Below are 20559 nucleotides of genomic sequence, written 5' to 3'. Positions count from 1 at the left end.
GCCAGTAAAGTCAGAAGTCGACCCCCAGCGGTTTCTATTTCACCAGGAGCTTATGGGCAGATGCTAGGAGTTGCTCTTGTGTGATCACTCCCGTTCCTTAGTAGACTCACGGAGCTGGTTAGACAGATCCTCGGCAGGATAAAGACTCTTGCTTCCTTCACACAGCTGCTCGGCCAGACTGAATTAATTGGAGATCTTGGCCCAGAATGTTTTCCTTTTCCTGGATCTACTTGTAGAAGAACAAGGCAAATCACATATAACAAAATACTTTGTTTCCATGATTAGTTAAAAACAAAACCAAAATCTTTTATAACTTCATTATAACATAACTCTTTAAGGCAAGGATTGTCATCTTTTTTTTTTCTTTTATCACTTCTGTATCCCCTAGTGCCTGAAATTAGGCCTAGCATGTAGTAAGGGCTCAAAAATATTTGTTTTTATTGAATGAAGGTCACATTCTAGGTTCTTTTATGTTTTGTCCCAATTTTTTATACTCCTCCATTCATAATAGCTAGAGTTAGCACTGAGATTTGCAAAGCCCCTGCTGCAGCCCTGAATATCTTTAGACTTTTCCCGAAAATCCTGCCTTTTTGAAAGTGGAGTTAACAGTTGAAAAGGCCAGTGCTGATAGTGTTGGGCCACAAGGATTAAAAAACAAACCCCCAACAAAGGTTTGTGTTTAAGATGGACAGAAGAAGCCCATTTGGGGATTAAAAGTGAAATGTTAGCAAGTCACGCATCAACTACAGGAATATGTTTCAATAATTCATCATTTGGGATCATAAAAATGGAAAGCTTAAAGTAGCTGTATTAATTTAGATTAATTCCTTTTTAAACAGGAGCTTTATAATTCATAAGGTTTATTTAAACCCCATAAGCAAATTCATGTTCCATCTGTCATTCCATTAACTCTTTTGTGTTCCATCTGTCATTCCATTACAGACTAAGAAATAATTTAGGATAATCTATATGTAAATGGCAATGACCCTAACTGAAAGGGTCTAAGGCATCTCAATTTACCAACCATTGATTTCTTCACTTTTGGAAGGCCAGTCATTCTCTTTATCCTCCTGCTTTGAGCTATCCCTTAATAAAGGAAAAGGATCCTGGGGCAGTTTACTAATAGAATAATAGAGAAGGCTATGAAAACCCTACTTAGTATGCATTTAGGGCATAATTTAATTGGTTTAAGTGATGCATTGTAAATGATTTTTAGTACTGATAATTAATATTTTTTTAATAGAGATTCTCAAGGTTCTTCAGAAAGTTGAATTTTTTTCCCTGCCATTGTATACACAATGTGGCTTCTCTATATTTGTGATTTAGAGTCATGTTTTGGCCTGTGAAGCACAAAAACCTTTTTGGAGCCAAGTTTTGTCAATGCTAATACATGCCCTTTACATCCCACATTCCTTAATTGCTTCAAAAGCCTCACCTGATAGGTGAGCAGGCCTCACACCCTTATGAGAGAGGTAAGGTCATTGGCTAGTTTCCATGGAGGTTTGGAGCACTCTTCCCCATGTGGTGGCAGAAGCCTGGGCAAGCCAGCTGAGATGTGCCTCAAGGTAGGGGCTGTCCTACAGGAGACATAGGAGCAGGAGTCCAGCCCAGAGGCAGCTCTTGTGGCTGCTGAGTGTTTTTCTCTGGAGTCTGTCATCAAGCAGGAAACGTGACGCATGTCATTCAGGCAGGGGCCGAGACTCCCTGGGAAGGTAAGACTCTCACTGGAGCTGCCCTTGACCAGGACACTTCCCCCACCTACTACCCAGCAGAAAGTAAAGCTGCTCCTCCCATGCAAGAGTCAGTGGTGGGCCCTCAGGGCTCACCTATGGTGGGGAGACTTCCCTGACCCTCCACCACTACTTTATTTTTCTGGAACAGGTGAGTGTCCTCACAGATCAAGTGGAAGCCCAAGGAGAGAAGATTCGAGACCTGGAAGTGTGTCTGGAAGGACACCAGGTGAAACTCAATGCTGCTGAGGAGATGCTCCAACAGGTAAGGGCGGTGGGGCTGAAGGCCCTTGGGATCTGAAGCAGCTCCTGTGCCGAAGTCCCTCTGTGTGCCCAGGCTACAGCCCTCACTGCTTACTTTCCCATGCCTCGTGGAGGTGGGCTTGGCCGCTCAGCTCAGTGGATAGTGTTTATACAGCAGGTGAAACCAGCCTGAACACTGAGAGTGGCAGAGGGGGTAGGGCGGAGGAGGGCTGGCCCAGAACCTGTTGAGAACCTGTTGAGCTGGTTAGACAGATTGCCAGGCAGCACTTTCTCCAGGGCAGGGAGCCCTCATCTTGTCACAGGAGCCACAGTGGGACTGCCTGGCATCTGGGGCTTTAGAAAGTCAGTTCTCAGTTTATTCTGTGCACCTTTCCCCTCTTGCTCTGCACCCTTCTGTTCTGTGTAGTTTGGGGTTTTTTTGATAGAAGTTATTACCTAAATAATATTTTTATTTAATAGACATCAAAATGAAAAACAAATTATTTAGCTGCTCCCCTACCATTCAAATAATGTCTCCTCCTTGTTTCCTTTTGTTCTTTGTTGTTATGTTTACATATAATTTACAAAGCCATTGTCACACCAGAGGTGCAATTTAGTCCTCAGATTTTGTATGCTTGACATCATATAGTGACTTTTTTTCATTTTTAAGTTTTGCTCTGTAGTCAACTTTACTATCACTTATAATAGATTATTTTGGCCAAGTATCATAATTGACTTAATCATTCTTTTACCCATGAATAATTTTATTGTAGTACAAGGAATGAGCTGCAATGTTTAGGAAGGGGTCTTTTCAGAATTTGTTGAGAAGCTAATTAGATTTTTAAATAAAATCTATTAATATGACATATCTAATTAATAGATTTTCCCAATTTAAATTGTTTTTGCATTTTAAGTTATTTTGAAAATTATAAGTAAAATTTGTGTGTGTGCCTTGTAAGTTCCTGGTACAGCCCTCGGCACATAAAAGGTGCTCACCAATTATTTAAAGAATGAAAGTTAGTCTCTTGAAATAAGTGGATTCAATTAGATGACTGCTTATAATCTTTCTCCCAGAGTACTAACATTTTTTTTTATTGTCATGGTCAGCATAAGATTTAGATTGTTTCTTAACAGCACAGTAATAATTATAGGCTTTGCATTTTACTTTTAGTCTTAGGATAAACATCTTAGTTCTGGTGTTTGTTTTGTTTGAGTGCATTTGAAGAACTTTTTTACAAAGTATTTTTATACATGTGTCTTCATAAAAACTAGTTCCAGGAGCTCAGGAGCTGTTTGTTATCATTTCGTTGCTGATTAATAAGTTGCTATGTTGTTGGCTTCATTTGATTTCCTATTTAGATTGTATGCCATTTCTCTTACTCATAACATTCTCTGAAAATCTGAGTAGCAATAGTAGTTGAGTCTTTTTTTTTCCCTTTCAAGTTGAATCTTTCTTTTGAAGATGCAGAAAAGAAAATAGCCTGATAGAAAAAAAATCTCAAATGGCAGAAAAGCATTTTCATAAAAGGGTGCATAATGCAACCCACTGGACTGTATTTTCAAGTCTGCACAAGGTGTCATTTTGAGGTGGGAAAGGTAAGGGAGGAAGGTAATGGAGTGTTGTAAATGATCCAGAGAGAGAGAAACCAAGAAAATTTGAATGTTGAAGGGAACACGTCAGAAGAATGTCAGAAGGTTGATGTTTCAGGAAGGTATTCACTGGCGAGTAACCACATAAAGAGAGGTCAGAGAGTGGCTGCATTGTAGTGCCTGAGTCATCTGAAGCCCGCCCGGCCTCTCCCCTGGGACTGCTCTGCACAGCTCCCCATGGCAGTGTGTCTGCTCCATTGTCAGAGTCTGTGTCAAGGAGATTTTGGTGCCCAGCACCACCTGGGGAGAGGCTGTCTTGTCTCTGTGAGCATTATCCCATGGATGGCATTTTAGACTTTTTCAAAAGTCTTAACTTTTTAAGTAATTAAGACTTACTGCAAACTAGTTCAACCTCTGTGGAAAGCAATATGGAGATACCTTAAAGCGATACAAGTGAATCTACCATTTGACCCAGCAATCCCATTGCTGGGCATCTACCCAAATGATCCAATGACACTCTACAAAAAAGACACCTGCACTTGAATGTTTATAGCAGCACAATTCATAATTGCAAGGCTGTGGAAACAGCCCAAGTGTCCATCAATCCAAGAATGGATTAATAAAATGTGGTATATGTATACCATGGAATACTATTCAGCTCTAAGAAACAATGGTGACATAGCACATCTTATATTTTCCTGGATAGAGCTGGAACCCATACTATTAAGTGAAGTATCCCAAGAATGGAAAAACAAGCACCACATATACTCACCAGCAAATTGGTATTAACTGAGCAGCACCTAAGTGGACACATCGGTACTACAGTAATAGGGTATTGGGCAGGTGGGAGGAGGGAGGGGGGAGGGGGGCGGTTATATACATATATAATGAGTGAGATGTGCACCATCTGGGGGATGGTCATGCTGGAGACTCAGACTTGTGGGGGGAGGGGAGAAAGGGCATTTATTGAAACCTCAAAATCTGTACCCCCATAATATGCCAAAATAAAAAAAAAGACTTAAAAAGTCTTAATTACCCATTATATCCTGTTTGTTCTAAATCCTCTTTCTTATGAACTACTGGTGTGGTATCAGGCTTGTGGTCCCACGTGCCACAGAGGTGGGTGTCTAGACCTGGTATATTTGAGAGTATGGTACCTCTTTATGTGCCACCTCTCAGTTTCAAAGGTCTCCCTGAACTCGATCAAGTTATTTGTATGCCCATAAGCTTTCACTGTGTTCTCTCAGTCTTTCAAGGGTAAAGTGATAAGAGTGTGGAATATTCCCTTCTTGGCACATTGTGAGTTGAAGTTGTAGGATGCATTTGAACCTCAGCTCCCATTCACGTGTTTGCTGGGCTTGGTGATACCAGAGCTTGAAATCTTTGATTTCCCAGCTGCAAATCCCAAGTTGAATGTTCAGCCGCACATGCTGCTGCTCTCCTGCAAGCTGCCTGATGCTGTCTGTGCAGACACTTGGTTGTTGCACCACAGTGCGGATGCAATGCCATCTACAGCTTGGAGTGTGCATGTGTCCTGCAAACTGGGGGCAGGCAAACACTTGCCGGGTTTGACTGACATGTCCTTGGCTGCAGGGCTCTTGGCTTCTGTTGATGGGAGCAAGAATGACGCATGCCCTGGAGACAGAGAATGGAGGGAAACAATTGCCTCTCTCTGCCAGCCTCAGAGACAGGTCCTGCCCTGAGCCAAGCCTGGCCTCCTGCTCAAAGGCCTTGGGAGGCTAAAGGAGATCCTTTCACTTTCTCAGCATAGGGCCTTCTGACTGCCAGTGGAGGAGGTGCTTCTCCCGGGTGTGCTGCCCTGATCACCCTGTGCACTGCATCCACCCTGACTGCTGCTGCAGCTGATACCCTCCTCCAGTTGACTACCTGTGTAGGCAGGCCTGGTAATGCTACATATTCCTGTTTCCATAAGAAGCTGGAAATCCAAATTTAAAGATTTAAATATGTCTATTTTTAAAGTATTGGCAGCTTATTTAAATTTAAAAAATGCTACATGAATGATACAATACATACCTATAGGTCAAACCTGACCTGCAGACCTCCAGTCTGCTAGATTTTGCCCCCTCCACTGGCTAGAATAGCAGGAGAAGGACTTAAGGAAATCCAAATCCAGTGAGCATAGCCTACGTGCTATGCTTAGATATAGGGTCACAGCCGTTCTCCTGACTAATGTTAGCCTCCCTCCAGGATCCCAAGGGGGGAGGAGTTAGTTCCTCACCCAACTTATGAGCCATGGCCTGGCCCTCAGCCTGGCCTAGCCCCATCCCTGCCCAGTGCCGCTCTCCCAGCTCCCATCTGTTTTTGTCCACACATGAACTCATCCAGCCTCCAGAAAGAGAGAACCTGGAGACCTCTCTTGGGGCAGACAGGCAAACCAGGACCAAACAGAATCAGCACAGGGGCAGATCCACACAAGCAGAACCTAGATTGTGAACACATTTGAGGGCAACATAATAATTCTTGTCTGCAGCCCTCTGCAGAGTGTGGGGTGGGAAGGGGACACTGAGGAGCATCTCTCAGGACTGCCTATGGAAGCGCCTGCTCAGATATGGTCTTAGACTCACTGAGCATGTCTGGATTGCTCAGGAAACCTTCCCCATTAAAAAGAGACATTTCTCAAATGGATCTTTAAGCGGGGAAGAGCTGAGTGAATTTTCATGGTCTGAGGTAGTCTGAGCCAGAGTGTAGAGTTCAGAGTGCTGGGCCCTGCCTCTCTGGTCCTTAGACAAGTCACAGTGTTGCCCAGCTGCACACAGAGGCTGTCATAACCCAGCGCCCTGAATTGCACCCTGGGAGTTCAGACATGGACCAGTGGCCTCCCTGTGACTGACCCAGAAATCTCTGTATCATAGGGAGGCTTCCCACTGCTCTGCCAGTGTATTTAAGATCTTTGGTGGCTTTTTTTTTTTTTTTTTTTTTTTTTTTTACAGTGGCCTCTATGGGCTCTCTAGGGTCCAGTGTCTTCCCGCCTGAGCTCCTCTGCCCCTCATCACAGACCCTCCTCCAAAGGGGGGTGATCTCAGGGAAGAAGCTAGTGCTTCTCAGTGGATAAGAGGTTTTACACTGAGCTGATAGCCAAATCAAGTATTTTCTAGGGACTTGCCATCTGTACGTATAATAAATGTCAAGAACAGAAATGATGTTCCATGTCAAAAGGAAAATGGCACAGTGGGGAGGAAGAAAGGATGCAGACTTCCTTGTGAAGGCACAACGCTGTTTTTGGAAAACACTGGAAACGACAGCCTCTGCTTCCATCCTCCCACCTGACCCAGAGCTTCGGGGCTTAGGCACTCCACTGTTCTGGCTGCCTTTCGGGGGAGGCTGGCGAGGGGACAGATGTCAGGGTGTGAGTCTGTGGACATAAGTGTCTGTAGATTTACCATCTGCTGTTGATCTGGGAAAGTCAGGGAGCCTGTTTTTTGACTTGTAGAGGAGGGGGATGACAGTATGGACTCTATATTGCTCAGCTCTTACCTTTTTATAGTTGTTGTAAAGCTATTCCAGTTTTGTTAAACATGAAATATGACACAAATGGCCAGTGTAAGTCAAGACACTGAGCAGGGGATGATGGAGCCCAAGACATAAGTCTAGTACCTGGCTGATAAAGTTTCCAGCAGAACCCTTTAAGGAGGTATTTCTGTCTCAGAAAGAATATTAAACAGGCTGTGTACATGATCCTGTGGGAGCCTGGATCTGTCTGGAGAGGTGAGGCACTGAGTCATGAGTGAAGAAAACAGGAATTTCCCAAATATTCCCTTAAACTCCCTCTGGGGGATTTATGAGGCATAAATAGCTAGTTCCTTTAAGTTTATCTCATTTGATTTGGATCTCCAGACGGTGTGGAGCAGATACTTTAGCACCTTTTTACAAATGCGGGTGAGATTCAGAGAGATGATTTAGTTAGTGGAGACTGAGTCTGGACTCAAACTCAAGTTGACTACAGGCATCTCTTCTCTGCGCAGTGTTACTCACGAAGGAGGCTTCCCTGCAAGGCCTGGCCTTTTACTTCAAAGGGCAAAGAGACTGATTTTTCCTTTCATGCCTTTCCACGGCCTGTTCTTTCATTCTGGTTTCAGGTTGCCAGTCTGGCTGCAGCCCTCTGTCATTGGTCAGTCCCTCCTGGGGTCATATTCCACTCTTAAAGATGGAGGTAATTGCTTCAAGATGTGGCCCGTTAAGGAGTCAGTTGACAGGCAAATTCTTTTTATCAGCTCCAGTCAGAACCTGAGCTTTAGAAAAAGGAAATGGCTGGTTCCTCTGCGACGTAAACTTTCTTTCATCTCTGAGACAGGAGGAGTGTTTGTCCTTCTGGAAGAAGTTAGGGGTAATGGTGAAGCGAGAGGGGTGAGTGGTAATTTTGTCCATTGTTTTTTTTCTAAAACTTCATCACCTACTTTCATGGCCCTTTCTCATAGTAAGTAAAATAAACCACGCTCCTCCCATGCCACCTCCCCCCCTCATCCTGGCACCCTTGATACAGTTGGGAGCAGAAGCAGAATGCTGCCTGGGAAACCTCTGTCCCTTATCCTAACCCGCTCCCGGCACACTGTGATGGCTGCCTGCCTCCAGGAGGCCCCCAGCAGGGTCCCCGCCCTGAGGGTCTGGAGGCCTCCAGCAGGGGGCGACCTTTCTGGCCAGACACGTAGTCTGGATGGGGAGCTGACTCCAGTCTTGGGATGAGAACTAGAGATCCAAGAATGTTTTCCTTACAGGCTAGACAGAATAAAAGCAGCCAGCAAAGGAGATGGAGAAGAAAGAAGAAAATCGTGAAAACCTAGAGCAAGGTGGATGGGATGGCAAGGAGTAGCTTACACTGAGTGGATGGGGGTGAGTTGGTTAAGAGCTGAGAAGTATAAGTTGCATCTCAAAATTGGGACATTGGTCCCCAGAACCAGAACTATTCTGTGCCCTACTTGGTGAAGGCAGAAGCCAGGTTGCAGACAAGCAGAAAGCTTGTTGAGGTGTGACGGGAAGATGAGGCAGCCAGGGGTAGGTTATTATCTCAAGAGCCTGGCTATGAAGAAGGGGGACAGAAGGGACAGAGAGAGACAGCACTTACACGTACACACACACACACAAACACATACACACACACACAGCCCGTACACTTGGCCAGCAAGAGGACATGGGAGTTGATAGTGGTAGATTGAGGGGAAGGCAGGGTCAAGAAGGAAGTTTCTTTAGAATGTCAGAAATTTGATCGTGTTTATAGCCTGAGGAATGGAAGCTGATGGTGAGGGGGAGATTAAATGCCTGTCGGAGTGGGTGATTGATGGGTAACACAGAGCTTGGTGGGAACCTCCTCAAAGGCAGTGCAGAGGTGAGGGAGAGTTTAGGACCATGTGAGTGGGAGTCATTCTGAGTTACCAGCTAGAGGGAGAAATAGGTCCAGAACTCGGAGAACAAAGCCAAAGGCTTCCAGCTAACCAGGAAGTAACCTTAAGATTCATCAAGTTGTGTGAGGGTGTGTGAAGAGTCTGGAGACTGAGAAATGGCCAGAAACAAGAAGGTCAGTCAAATGGGGCAATTCAGGAATGAATTCTGAAAGCATTTTATCCTTTGAAGCATACTTTTATGTGCAACCTGGAAATTTACTGGGCTAGGGTACCGTTCTTAAAGGTGAAAGAAGCTGACAGAGAAGATGGCAGTATACAATTGTGGCAGATTAGCCTTGGAAAGGAGCTCTGAAGGCTTGCTTTCTTTAAGACAGAGATTTAAGAGATACAAATGAGATGCTTCTGGGAAACTTTGAAAAAGAAAGAACGTGAGTTTAATGAGTTATCAGATGATTTTTTTAATCCTTTCAGTAAATATGAGGAGAGGTTATTTGAGGAGATCAGAAGGACAGGGTGGGAGTTTAGGGCATGAGGAGAACAGAAAAGACTTGAAACAATCTCTAGATGGAATCAGCCAGAGGTGAATACAAGTTTGGCCATGCACTATTGGAAGATCAGCTGTGATTAGATAATGCAGATTTGTAATGCAACCAGTTGGCATCATTCAGTGACTTTTACTAGCAATTCTCAGGCTGTTTTCACTCTCATGGAGACTGAAAACACAGACAAAAGAGTATGAGCTTTGGTGTGGGCAAGGGCTCTGATAAACACATGCACATTAGGTCTGGGGGCAGGGATGAGTTTGGATGAAGGATTTTCTGGTATAGATATGAGTACAATTGAAATGGTTAACCTCAAGATATAGAGGGGATAAGGAAACAAATACTGCTTAAATGAAGTTGATAAACCAGGAAAATAAGGAGTTATTAAGTAACTATTAGCCACAGAAGAAATTAGAGGTTGAGTGAGCAAGTGGGACAGATGAAAGGTCAGAAGATTGTGGTCAGAGGAGAGAATTTCAGAGCTGAAGATTTTGGAAGGAAAGCAAACACGTTCTGGATAAAGGTGAGGGCCAAGTTGTGGCCATGCTGCGGAGAACCTGAAACGAAGTGGAAGCACAGCTTATTAGAGTTGAAGCCAGACTGCATACAGAGCGCAAGAGTCATTAACAAGGATGTTGAAGCTACTGAGGAGACGGAATGCACCTAAAGTAGGTAGAAAGCTGTTGATCAAAAGATGAAAGCCTCAAGGGAAATGGGAGACTGTATTGGTTCTGTGTATGTGGGGAGAATGTGATATCCTAAATAGTGCTGTCTTAGAATAGGAGGGTAGACATGGATGATCAATGAGGACAAATCATAATCCGGAAGCAGTTCTGAAACAGGGAGAAAGGTGTTCTCTGTAAGTTGGGTTGGTGAAAGAAAAGTGGTCTCCACTTGAGGTGACTGGGAAGAATGTGTCATATTGTGCAAAAGCCAAGATTCAGTTTTTCTTGGAAGTAGATGGAGCTATTGAGGATGTAGGGTAGTTAACTCCTAATAAGACACGCATTTTAGAGATTACAGTACATAATAGTGGTTGGGCCTTGGCTGGGTCTAGAGATGGGGAGGTAGAGATGGATTGGGATAAGTTTGGTAAAGGCTGATTTTTAGTTCAGGGACTAAAACAGTAATTATTAATGAGAAGGACAAGGGGGAGATGATCATGGAAGGTATAAGCATATGCTAACAGATACAAGCTAGAAGACAGTATGTAAAAGTTTTATTATTGGCAAATTATACGAAGTTAAGCAACCTCAGGTTTCTAATTAAAACTTTAGTGTGTCCAAGTGTGAATGTCCGCTTGGAATGTTAGTGTGGCCAATTCAAACACTGGCATCATAAATTGGAATGGCTATTGGAACCAATTAAAATATTATCCTCATCAGCTGGATAATTTGTATGACTAATTACAACCTGGTAGTTAAAACAGCTAGAGGGATTTTGGCGAGATGGAAGTAGAGTAGACTCTTAGCTTTCAAAAGAGGTCTATTATGATACTTTCTTGAATCCCATCGAAGCAGAATCTTGAATACTGATCAATAGACAAAACTGCATGTTTATCACCTTCAGATGCTCAAGTACTCAACAGGGACTGTGTTTTTAACTATTATATCCCTAGGCATTGGCATCTGGTAGGTATTTAAAAACATATTTTTCGAATAAATAAATTAAGGCTCATGGAGGAATTATTTTTCTCAGATCTCAGTACTCCAGAGAAATTGATATTATCTTAGCGACCTCGATGTATGTGCTCGTTCTTTTCAACTTTGCATTAGCAAGGTGAAGCTCACACATACATTATAGTCTATCTCTAGCTGTTTATAGAACTTTATGGTATGGGTCTTCTAGTGACTATATCTCTGGTTTCAACTTCTTTTCCCACTTGCTTTAGTTTTTATGATGTATTTTTTAACTTGAAATACCTATTTTGAAAACTGCCTGAAATCATTTTTGGAACAAGGCAGATAGGTGGAAGGGTTGAAAGAGAGAATGAAGGTGGAGGGGGGAAGAGAAGTAAGGAAAGGAAAGAGGAGGTGGGAGAGAGTAGGTGGTATGGGGGAGGATTACATTTTACGATAGTCACCAACTCAAGAGCCAGAGAACTCATCATCGTTGTGTGCCCTCACAGCCAGCAAAGAGCTGCTTAAGGCCCTTTGTAGCCTGTGCAGCACCAGTCCCTGGTACATCATATGTGCTCAGTGAAATCTTGTCAGTTTGAGTGGACATTTCTTGGGCTCCCTGAATATTCATTGGTTGCTTTTTTTCAGCATTTTTTTTTTATATCTCTTAAAATTCTTGGACTTCTTTCTCTGTTTCGGAAACAGCATGCTACATTAGACAGAAATGAGTTCTGGAGTCAGATCTTGCTTTGAAAACTAACTCTGCTGCCAGTTGGCATGTGTCTTTGGTCCAAAAAAATTTATTTACCCTCTCTGGGCTTGTTTCCTCCTCTGTAAAATCAGGATAATAATATTTATTGCAAGCTCACTGGGGGTGGAGGGGTTATTAAGAGGACGTATGTAAAAGCACTCAACTAATCAAAGTCCCCCCATTATATTAGACACACTCACTGGCTTACCCTGTGACTAAGTAGCCTGCAGTGCTGCTGCCTCTGCCCTGTGAGCCAGCTTCAAGTCTGGCTGGCCCAGGGAGAGCTGGCCTCCTTGGCCCAGTGCTCAGGGAGCTCATCGTGCTGAACTGTTGGGCTTCTAGATACCCGTCTGCTATCCTGTCTGCAGGTTAGCAGACAGACAGTTTGTAGCCTACCTTCCCCAGGGGACTGGGGGTCTTTGGCCTAGGGAATCACGTATTCCAAGTCAAAATCTCTGTTGTATATGATTTTATTCATGATCTGAGGACAGTTCCAAATCTGTGAACTCAGAGCATTTGAGCTCTGAGCTCTCAGAATGTTGAGATTGCCACACTTGTGCTGGGGTTGGGCTGCCCAAGCTGACACAGAATGTTCAGACTGTGGCAGGATGTGTCTTTTTCCTGTGGTTAGTTGGCCTGTTGCTCTACTGGTTGCTGTGATATTCTTCTTGCTAGGACTTGTATAGCCAGTGTCTACCATATTGCCAGGATTTAGGACTTCATGGGACATTGCTATATGCCAGTAGAAAAATATGTTTCGTTGGGCTTTGAGAAATACTCTTGATTTTTGAGGTCCTTTATAATTTGTAGTAGTCCTAAATGGGTGTCTTGCCTGTCTCCTTTATTTTTGTTGTTGTTGTTGTTTTACTTTGTTTATGCTTGTTAAATGTATTTATTAATGACAGGTTTGCTGTCTGTCGAGGACCTGAAGTATCTGGTGGTAGTTTGCCACTGTTCTGGTTATGGCAGGACTAGTAATAATAACCTCCCAGACTGTCCCCACATAATCAGGAAAAAATAGTCTTCTTTTTTTCACATTCCATAGTGGCCAAATTGTAATTTTGGTACAGCCCAGGAAAGATCCATTTCATATAATATGATCCCTGTATTATAATCACTCAATAAATATTCTTTGAGCATCTACTTTGTGTTCTAACTCACATCTAGGTTTAATGCAGTGAGGTCTTACATTGAGATGTGTTGAAGACTGGGCTGAGCATTGACTGAGCCCAGGAGGTGATCTAAAAGTTTTGATTTTGAAAAATATATTGTTAACAAAAGTGTTTTCATTTGTTGCTGCTTTGCCTTTAGAAAGATGGAGAAATTTGGTTCTATTGAGAGTACCCATGCATTTTGGAAATGCAGTTGGAAATAATGAATGATGTTTCTATGGGAAAACGTGTGTTTTGAGAGATGTAGCTCGCATTGTCTTTCAGAGCACTGTGGGTGGTGGCAGTTGCTGTGCTATCCACAAGTGGCCCCCATGTCAGCCCACCTCCATCCCTGATGGCCTGTGGCTCACATGCAGCAGTCTCAGCTCTGTGTCGTCCAACACACAACTTAGAATGTCACCTTATGTGCTAGATAAAGCTAGAGCTGCCCTTGTTGCCATAGTGGTTTCTGATTTTGAGGTCTGTTTTTGCTTGCAGGAGCTGCTAAGTCGCACATCTCTTGAGACCCAGAAGCTCGATCTGATGACCGAAGTGTCTGAGCTGAAGCTCAAGCTGGTCGGCATGGAGAAGGAGCAGAGAGAGCAGGAGGAGAAGCAGAGAAAAGCAGAGGTGGGTGTGTGGTGCACCAAATTCTGAGGGGACCTGTGCTGTCCTAAGCTCAGACCTGGAGAGGCTGTCCTGATGTGGCCTGAGGCCATCTGGTCAACCCCAAGGCTGGCAGCCACTGGGGGCCAGAAATATCTATACACTAGAGACGCAATGATCCGTTAATACCACGTTATCAAGTTTTGCTGTGGCTGCACATTTCAGCAGTGCCCAAACCACCTAGTTTTGGCTCTAAGGCTTTATCTTCCCTCATACTGCTGACAAGGGTGGAAAGGGAAGCGGTCATGAGGAAGGATCGGGCAAAATGTGGAGGGACACAAGATGTCTTTCATGTGAACCAAAGTAAGGATGACATACTGGGATGAAGTCAGCCCCTGACAGGCTGTTGTCACTATGTCCACGGAGTCTGGAGACAGTTTTGACGTGTGTTTCACTGACCAAGATGGAACCCTCAGATTGTGTTTCTCTTCTCCTGATGGGTCATGTGGGTGAGCCTACATGCAGGCCTTCTCTTAGAGAATGTTTCCTGATTCGGTTTTTTGTTTCTCAGGCTTCGTATGCCATTGGCTAGAGCGTGCCAGACTCCTTTTTGAATAAACATTTAGAGTATTTTAGGCTCAGGGCTCATTTGAGAGAGGGCAGTCTGTTTTAACCATAGGTAACCATCTTCCTGTGCCTCTACCTTCAGGCCCTTATATTCATGCCTGGCAATGTGAGCTGGGCAGGAAGAAGATATGGGTTAGGTTTAGAAACACCTTGCTCATTTACCGGCCTAACTGCTTCATGGCTCTATGAATGTCAACAAGCTAGCTACTTAATCTCTCTGAAGTTTCATTTCTTTATCCATAAAATGGATATCTGTGTTGTAAAGTCCAAATAAAATCATGAAAGTTAAGTGCCTATCATAGTTACCTGGCATTTTGTAAGTACTCGGTTTATCTTCATCTCTTTCCTTCATTTAGGCATCTCCAAAATGTAAAGGTGGATGGCGTTCCTTTCTGTTAAGTGCCAGCATTATTGTGTGTGTGCTGACACCTGCCATAGAGTAAACACTGGTGATTGAAACACTTCCAATGTGTCAGACATACGCCTTGCATTGCTTTTGCGAACATGCTCATTAGTAAGAAGCAGAGTTGCCTAAAGGAGATATCTCCAGCAAGCTGAGGAAAGTAGCCAATAGTGATTAAGAGTACAGGCTGTTGAATCAGACCTCCTGGCTTTAATCCAAGCTCAACTACTAAGCCTTGTGATCTTGGGCAGGTAATTTAACCTCCCAAATCTCTATTTCTTCTTTTGTAAGATGGAGATAGTGAATACTTCCTATTTCTTCAGTTGTTATGAGGAGCAAATGAGAGAATGTAAGTACAGCCTTTAGCGTAGTGCTGGACATATACTATAATAATACCTTTTTTTGATCACTTAGTAATAGTGTTGTTAAACATGCTGGAAATGGAAATTTAGACTTAGATACATTATATTCTGCAAAGGTCTCACAGACTGAAATCTGATCTGTGCGAAGTATTAGTTGAATGGATTCTGTTTTTCAAATGTTCAGAAAGAAGTAACTGAATTTTCTCCTGTTTTAAAGTTATTTTACCAATGTTTCAAGATGCATGAATATACGTTGGGGCTTTGGGAACAGAATTTAATAAGCTTTGAGAAGGCTTAAAGTGGCAGAGACTCAACTCAAAGCCACTTAAGAAAAATAGGGAGGAAAAAGAGTTATTACATCACACAATTTGAAAAGTCAGGGTTTAAAAAGTCCCCTATAACACTAGATCCAGGTTATCTCATGATGTCACTAGAAATCAGTCTTAACTGTATCATTTGGTTTTGTGTTAGCCTTAGTCTCAAGATGGCCATCAGTAGATTTAGATTGATCTCCTGCCAGCCCGGCAACCCCTGCAGAGAAAGATTCTCAACGACTCTGGCAAAAGCCCCGGGATTGCATCTCATGGGCCAATTTGGGTCACATGCCTAGTTCTGCACCAGCCACTGTAGGGATCCATGTGTGGGAGTATGTGTAAGAGTCCGTCCCCCTGTGGAAGCCTGCAGAGTTGGTACCAAACTGGGACAACTGAATCCCTTCATAGGGAAGGCAGGAAGCAGGGAGAGCTCCCATTTCTGGGACAAGTATCGCCAACACAGTCATTTTGCTATTTGCTTTTTCTTCCTTTTCTGAAGGATTGTTTTAAATCTGAGGGGTTTTGTTTTTTGTTTTTTTTGTTTTGGTTTTCCATCAGGCTGTTCATGCATGAGGCAACATAGACCCTGAGCTTCTGGCCTCAGTCCTACCAGATAACAGCCCTTCCCAGTTGCTAGTACAAATATTAGGTTTCCACGTGGAGGAATTCCGTAGGCTGTTCAAACCTGTGTTAATCAGTGAGCAGCCACATGACCTGAAACAAATTCCTCGTTCTTGTAATTGAACGTAATCTCTGCTGGTATGCCCAGAACTTCTGCCTCTATCTGTGACTGTCTGGGTCACCAGGGCCTTAAAACCATGGAGTGCTGTGTAAGCTTCACTGTTGTCATGTGCGTGGAGATGTTTATTTTTGAGTGGGACATTTTGCTAAGGTCACCAGGAGGCTGTAATTGCATGAGTAAAGGGAATGCTGCCTCCCATACGGTACTGCTGCTGTTCTCTTCCAGTGAATGTGCTTAGCCTAAAGGCTGATCGCTTGTGGTTTGGAAAGCACAGGGCAATTTTTATTTTGAGGTATGAGGTAGCCAGATCTGAAATAAACTTCCTCAGTGTAGCTCAGGCTTTATCCTGAAACTCTGTTTTATGTTTTAATGAAAAAAAAGAGGGTACTGTTGACAAGAGCCCTGCAGACTGCTCCTTCTGCTCTGGTTCTGATCATAGCCTAAGCCAGTGTCCTGTTGCCTGTCCCAAGTTGTGGAAATGATTACTGGTGGTGGTTCTCTAACATCTGAGGCCTTGGAGGCACAGGTTTCCTGATGGCCAGCTTTGCCTAGGAGTCAGTTAGTGGCAGCAAATGAAATGTGGGTGAATTACTGGGTTTCCTGTTTGCCTTTCCTCATCAGCCTTTTTGCAGCGGTTTTGGGTCATTTCAGGATACTCAAGATTAGGTGAACTAACCACTTCAGTACAAGCGTCAACTATAGTTGATAGCCACAGATGAACGCACACAGTGACTTTAGCTGACAGCCGTGACATGAAGGCACACAGCCGAGCGTCAACTTTAGCCAACAGCTATGATATGACTTTTCTAATTTTTCATTTATCAAACTTGTGAACATTTAAAAATAACATAATGGAAACATATATGTATATGTTACCTATTCTGATTTACATTATAAGGAAAGCTGCCTGTAAAGTAAAACAAGCTTTCAGTGCTTTAAAGCTTTCCTCATCACACAAGAGCAAAATGGATTCATCATCAATGCACAGCACAGACTATCGTGCGGACTGTGAGTGCCGGCTGTGGGCGAGGTTTCGAGGTCGGTGAGCATGGTCCCAAAGTGGTTAAATTTACTCCTGAAAAGTGGGACCATCGGAAAGTGATTGACTTGGAAAGTAAAAACCAGAACAGGGGTCCTCAAACTTTTTAAACAGGGGGCCAGTTCACTGTCCCTCTGACCGGACTATAGTTTAAAAAAAACTATGCACAAATTCCTATGCACACTGCACATATCTTATTTTGAAGTAAAAAAACAAACGGGCAAAAACACCCGCATGTGGCCCGTGGGCCGTAGTCTGAGGATGCCTGTACCAGAATAAGGAGGATGAAGCATGAAAGAAAGAGATCCAGAGGTGAACGAAAAGCTCCTTGTGGCACACCAGAGCAGAGTTATGTCAAGGGCATGCTGCTTGGGTGGCTCTTCCTTGCACAGGGGAGTCTGGCTTCCCTGTTCTTTGGGGGTCCAGGGGGCCTCTGCTGGATCCCACTGTGGCACCCAGAGGGTTCTGTGCAGAGTTCCCAGAGCAGCCTGTTAAGAGGGGAGTAGGGGTCCAAGATGTGCTAAGAAGTGGAGTCAGCCTGATTGGTGAGGGATATACGTGTGCAGGACAGAACCGTAAAGAATCTTTAGGAGTTCCTGGCAGAGGATGGACTGTTTTACAGCACAGGTGGTAGTGCCATTGTCTTCCCCTCTTTGTTCACGTGATTAGGACCTTGCAAGGGAGGGACCCTGATTTCTGAACTGGCACAACCAGAATGACGGACTTAGGGTACAGAGTGAGGGCAGGGAAGATTGTGTTTGCTCAGTGATGAACTGGCCTGATGAGGAGAATTGTATTATTGTTGTTTTTATTTTAATTACTTTATTTGTTTTCATTCGTATAGGAAATACACTCCCACAGTTCAAACACCAAAAGTTCAAAAGAGTATATAGCAAAAGTCTTTCTCAGTGTGTGTCCTCCAGCCAGCAGTCAGAAACCAGTGCTATCAGTGTGGTTTGTGTCTCCCCCAGAGTTATTTTATGTGTGGACAAGCAAATTCATGTGGATATATACACACACACATACATATACATTCTTTCCCTCATTTTTATACAAATGTACACTATTTTAGACCTTTCCTTTTTACATTTAGAAGTTGGCATTATTTTCTGACCAATTATGTTTTAAAAAAACTTTCTCATTCATATTTTTGTCTACAGATAGTTCCACTACCTGACTATAGCCTCATTTATTGAACCAGTTATCTCTCAGTGGACATTTACATTGTTTCCGAGTTTTTGCTATCATAGATAATGCTATAGCCAATAATCTTGTCTACATATGAGGATGGGGTACATGCACATAAAATCTTAGATATTTCCAGATTTTTCCTGTGTAGAATATAGAGGAGGTTATGTTCCCATCAGCAATGCGATATATAAGAGTGTCAGGCCAATATTAAACTGCGCCTGAAGGGAGAGAGAGAGAAAGAACTAAGAAAAAATGTGTACAAGATTAACAGGCAAAACGGGATGGGAAGCACTGTGATTATGGGAGGTGTCCAGCAGTTTCACACAGAAAAGAACCATAAAAAAGAACGCTGATGGTTCGAAAGTAGGAATAATCAACAAAGGGAGCTGAGCTTACAACACAAGACAGCAATTACAACCTCATAAACATCACCTGGACTTCATGACGTGGGGCCCAAGAACAGAACGGAGCTATAGAAGGGTCTGCCTATGGGAGAGAAGCAAACCTGTTAGGAGAGGAGGTGGGTGGCCCTGGCTGGAAAATTTCGATGTGTGTTTGAGGAGAGTTAAGAGGAGAGGCCCAGGAGCATGGGGGTACCACGTAGTCACACTGAGCTGAGGGAGGAAAATGAATGCATTCCTGATCCCCGAACTGATTGTTACAGACAAGGGACAGTCATGGAGGGAGGGGAGCTGCCACTATCTGGATAGCTCCTGAAGACCTCCAGCTGAGTACCGGAGTATTTGAAAGTATGATTTTCTCACTTGCTTACTTTCTACTCAGAGAATAGGAAACAAAACTGGGAAAACTGCCATTCTAGTTCCAATATTGAAGCAAAGGCAGAAGGTCATTTATGAAGTATAAGTGATAGGCACCTTCAGAGAAAGTGGTCATTGTTATTTGAAAGTTCACGAATGCAAGTGTTGGGAAAAAGTAGGCATAGACAGACATGCACTATAGACTTGGGTAAGTCATAACTTTGAAAGTGTAGAAATAAAATGGATGGGGAACTCTAGAAGATGACTCAAGAATATTTAACTGCTTAAAAATAATATAATTCTGACTGTGCAGTTTCACAAATAATACCAATAAAAAGGAAGAGCTTAGAGAGGAACTGGTTTTCAAAGGGGCTTGTACAAAGGATAGAAAGGACATATACTAAGGGTGAATAAAAGTGCACCTGCATGACCAGTGTCAAGAAAGGCAAACCACAAGCAAAAGGACAATGCTAAGGACAATACAAAGCCTTTTTATTTTTTAGCTATGTTCTTGAGAAGATCAAAGAATGGATTTGATTCCACTCATGCCTCTAATAGGTGCAATAGTCTGTTGAGTTTGGGTCAACCCTGTGATGGTTTTTGAGAAGCTAAGTAGGGATCCGTGTTCTCTAAGAGGGAGTCACATCAGATGGACCTCATTGGTTTGGCCAGGAATGTGTCCAGGTGAATCCACAGCGATGAAGTGTTGCAAAAACATTGCTTGGGATAGTCTTATAGACAGGATGGAGAAATATAGGAAAAATGCTAAAATAGGCATATTGGTGCCTGAATGCATTTAGGGTTGGGGACATACCATGTATGAGTGTGGGGCATGCTGTGTATGTCACCTATGTACAGATGTTGACATGTCGGGTGTTTGAGCATGGGAGTTGGCATGTATAGCACAGACATGTGGGTAGAGGTGATGTTTCTGAGTGTGTGCCCCTGCCATGCACTCATCTCTGCCATTGCTTCTTGGATGAAGGGTTTCTTCTAGACTCTGTGCCTGAGATGTTGACATGCAAAGATGGCCATCTAGTACGGCCCAAAGGAGTTGTTGGGGGTTGTTCAAGCTGCAAGACAGGCCCCCAATGGGCAGGCCTCAGGAAAAATGCCATGTCTTATGGTTCCTGCGAAGAAAGTGGATGGCCATCGACAGTGACCGCTGGGTGCCCACCTGCTGCTCACCCTCTGCACACTTCCTTCCTTCTGTGCTACTCTCTTAAGGAGTTCTCTGTCTGACCTTGAGTGCTTTTCTCTCCTCTCTTTTCCTTCCTACAGTCAGTGCTGAATGTGATCAGTGAGCTGCAGGAGCAGATGTGTAGGCTGCAGCTGGACATCCACAGGCAGATTCAAGAGCGCCTGTTACTCAGTAGGGACCACCCCGAGGAGATGGCGGCCGGCGACGGTGTGGCCGAGCCCCAGCCCTGCAGCCAGGACTGTGCCCGTTGGGAGGGGTCACCTGTAGGAATCACACTTAAGTATATCAGAGCATGCGTGTGTGGGGCGTTGCACTGGTGGAGGGGCTGGGGTT

At 43.7% G+C, this 20559-nt stretch overlaps 1 protein-coding gene across 9 annotated transcripts in view; it reads left to right on the top strand.

Annotated features, from left to right (window-relative positions):
- The window catches only part of PPFIBP2 (PPFIB scaffold protein 2), a 135234-nt gene that overhangs the window by 76624 nt on the left and 38051 nt on the right, over positions 1–20559 (top strand). For 7 of the 9 annotated variants that reach the window (XM_012744180.3, XM_076002212.1, XM_012744181.3 and 4 more), the window contains 2 exons: positions 1882–1995; positions 13482–13613. In XM_012744180.3, the coding sequence (XP_012599634.2) occupies positions 1882–1995; positions 13482–13613 (246 nt within the window). Of the gene's footprint in view, positions 1–228; positions 1713–1881; positions 1996–8704; positions 10131–13481; positions 13614–20559 lie in introns of those variants that run through there. The other 2 variants (XM_076002216.1, XM_012744200.3) reach the window with 2 other exon arrangements.

The sequence above is a fragment of the Microcebus murinus genome, chromosome 4, assembly GCF_040939455.1.
Source record: "Microcebus murinus isolate Inina chromosome 4, M.murinus_Inina_mat1.0, whole genome shotgun sequence".
NCBI lineage: Eukaryota > Metazoa > Chordata > Mammalia > Primates > Cheirogaleidae > Microcebus > Microcebus murinus.
Note: the sequence above shows the minus strand (reverse complement) of the source record. Positions and strands in the feature narration are given on the sequence as shown.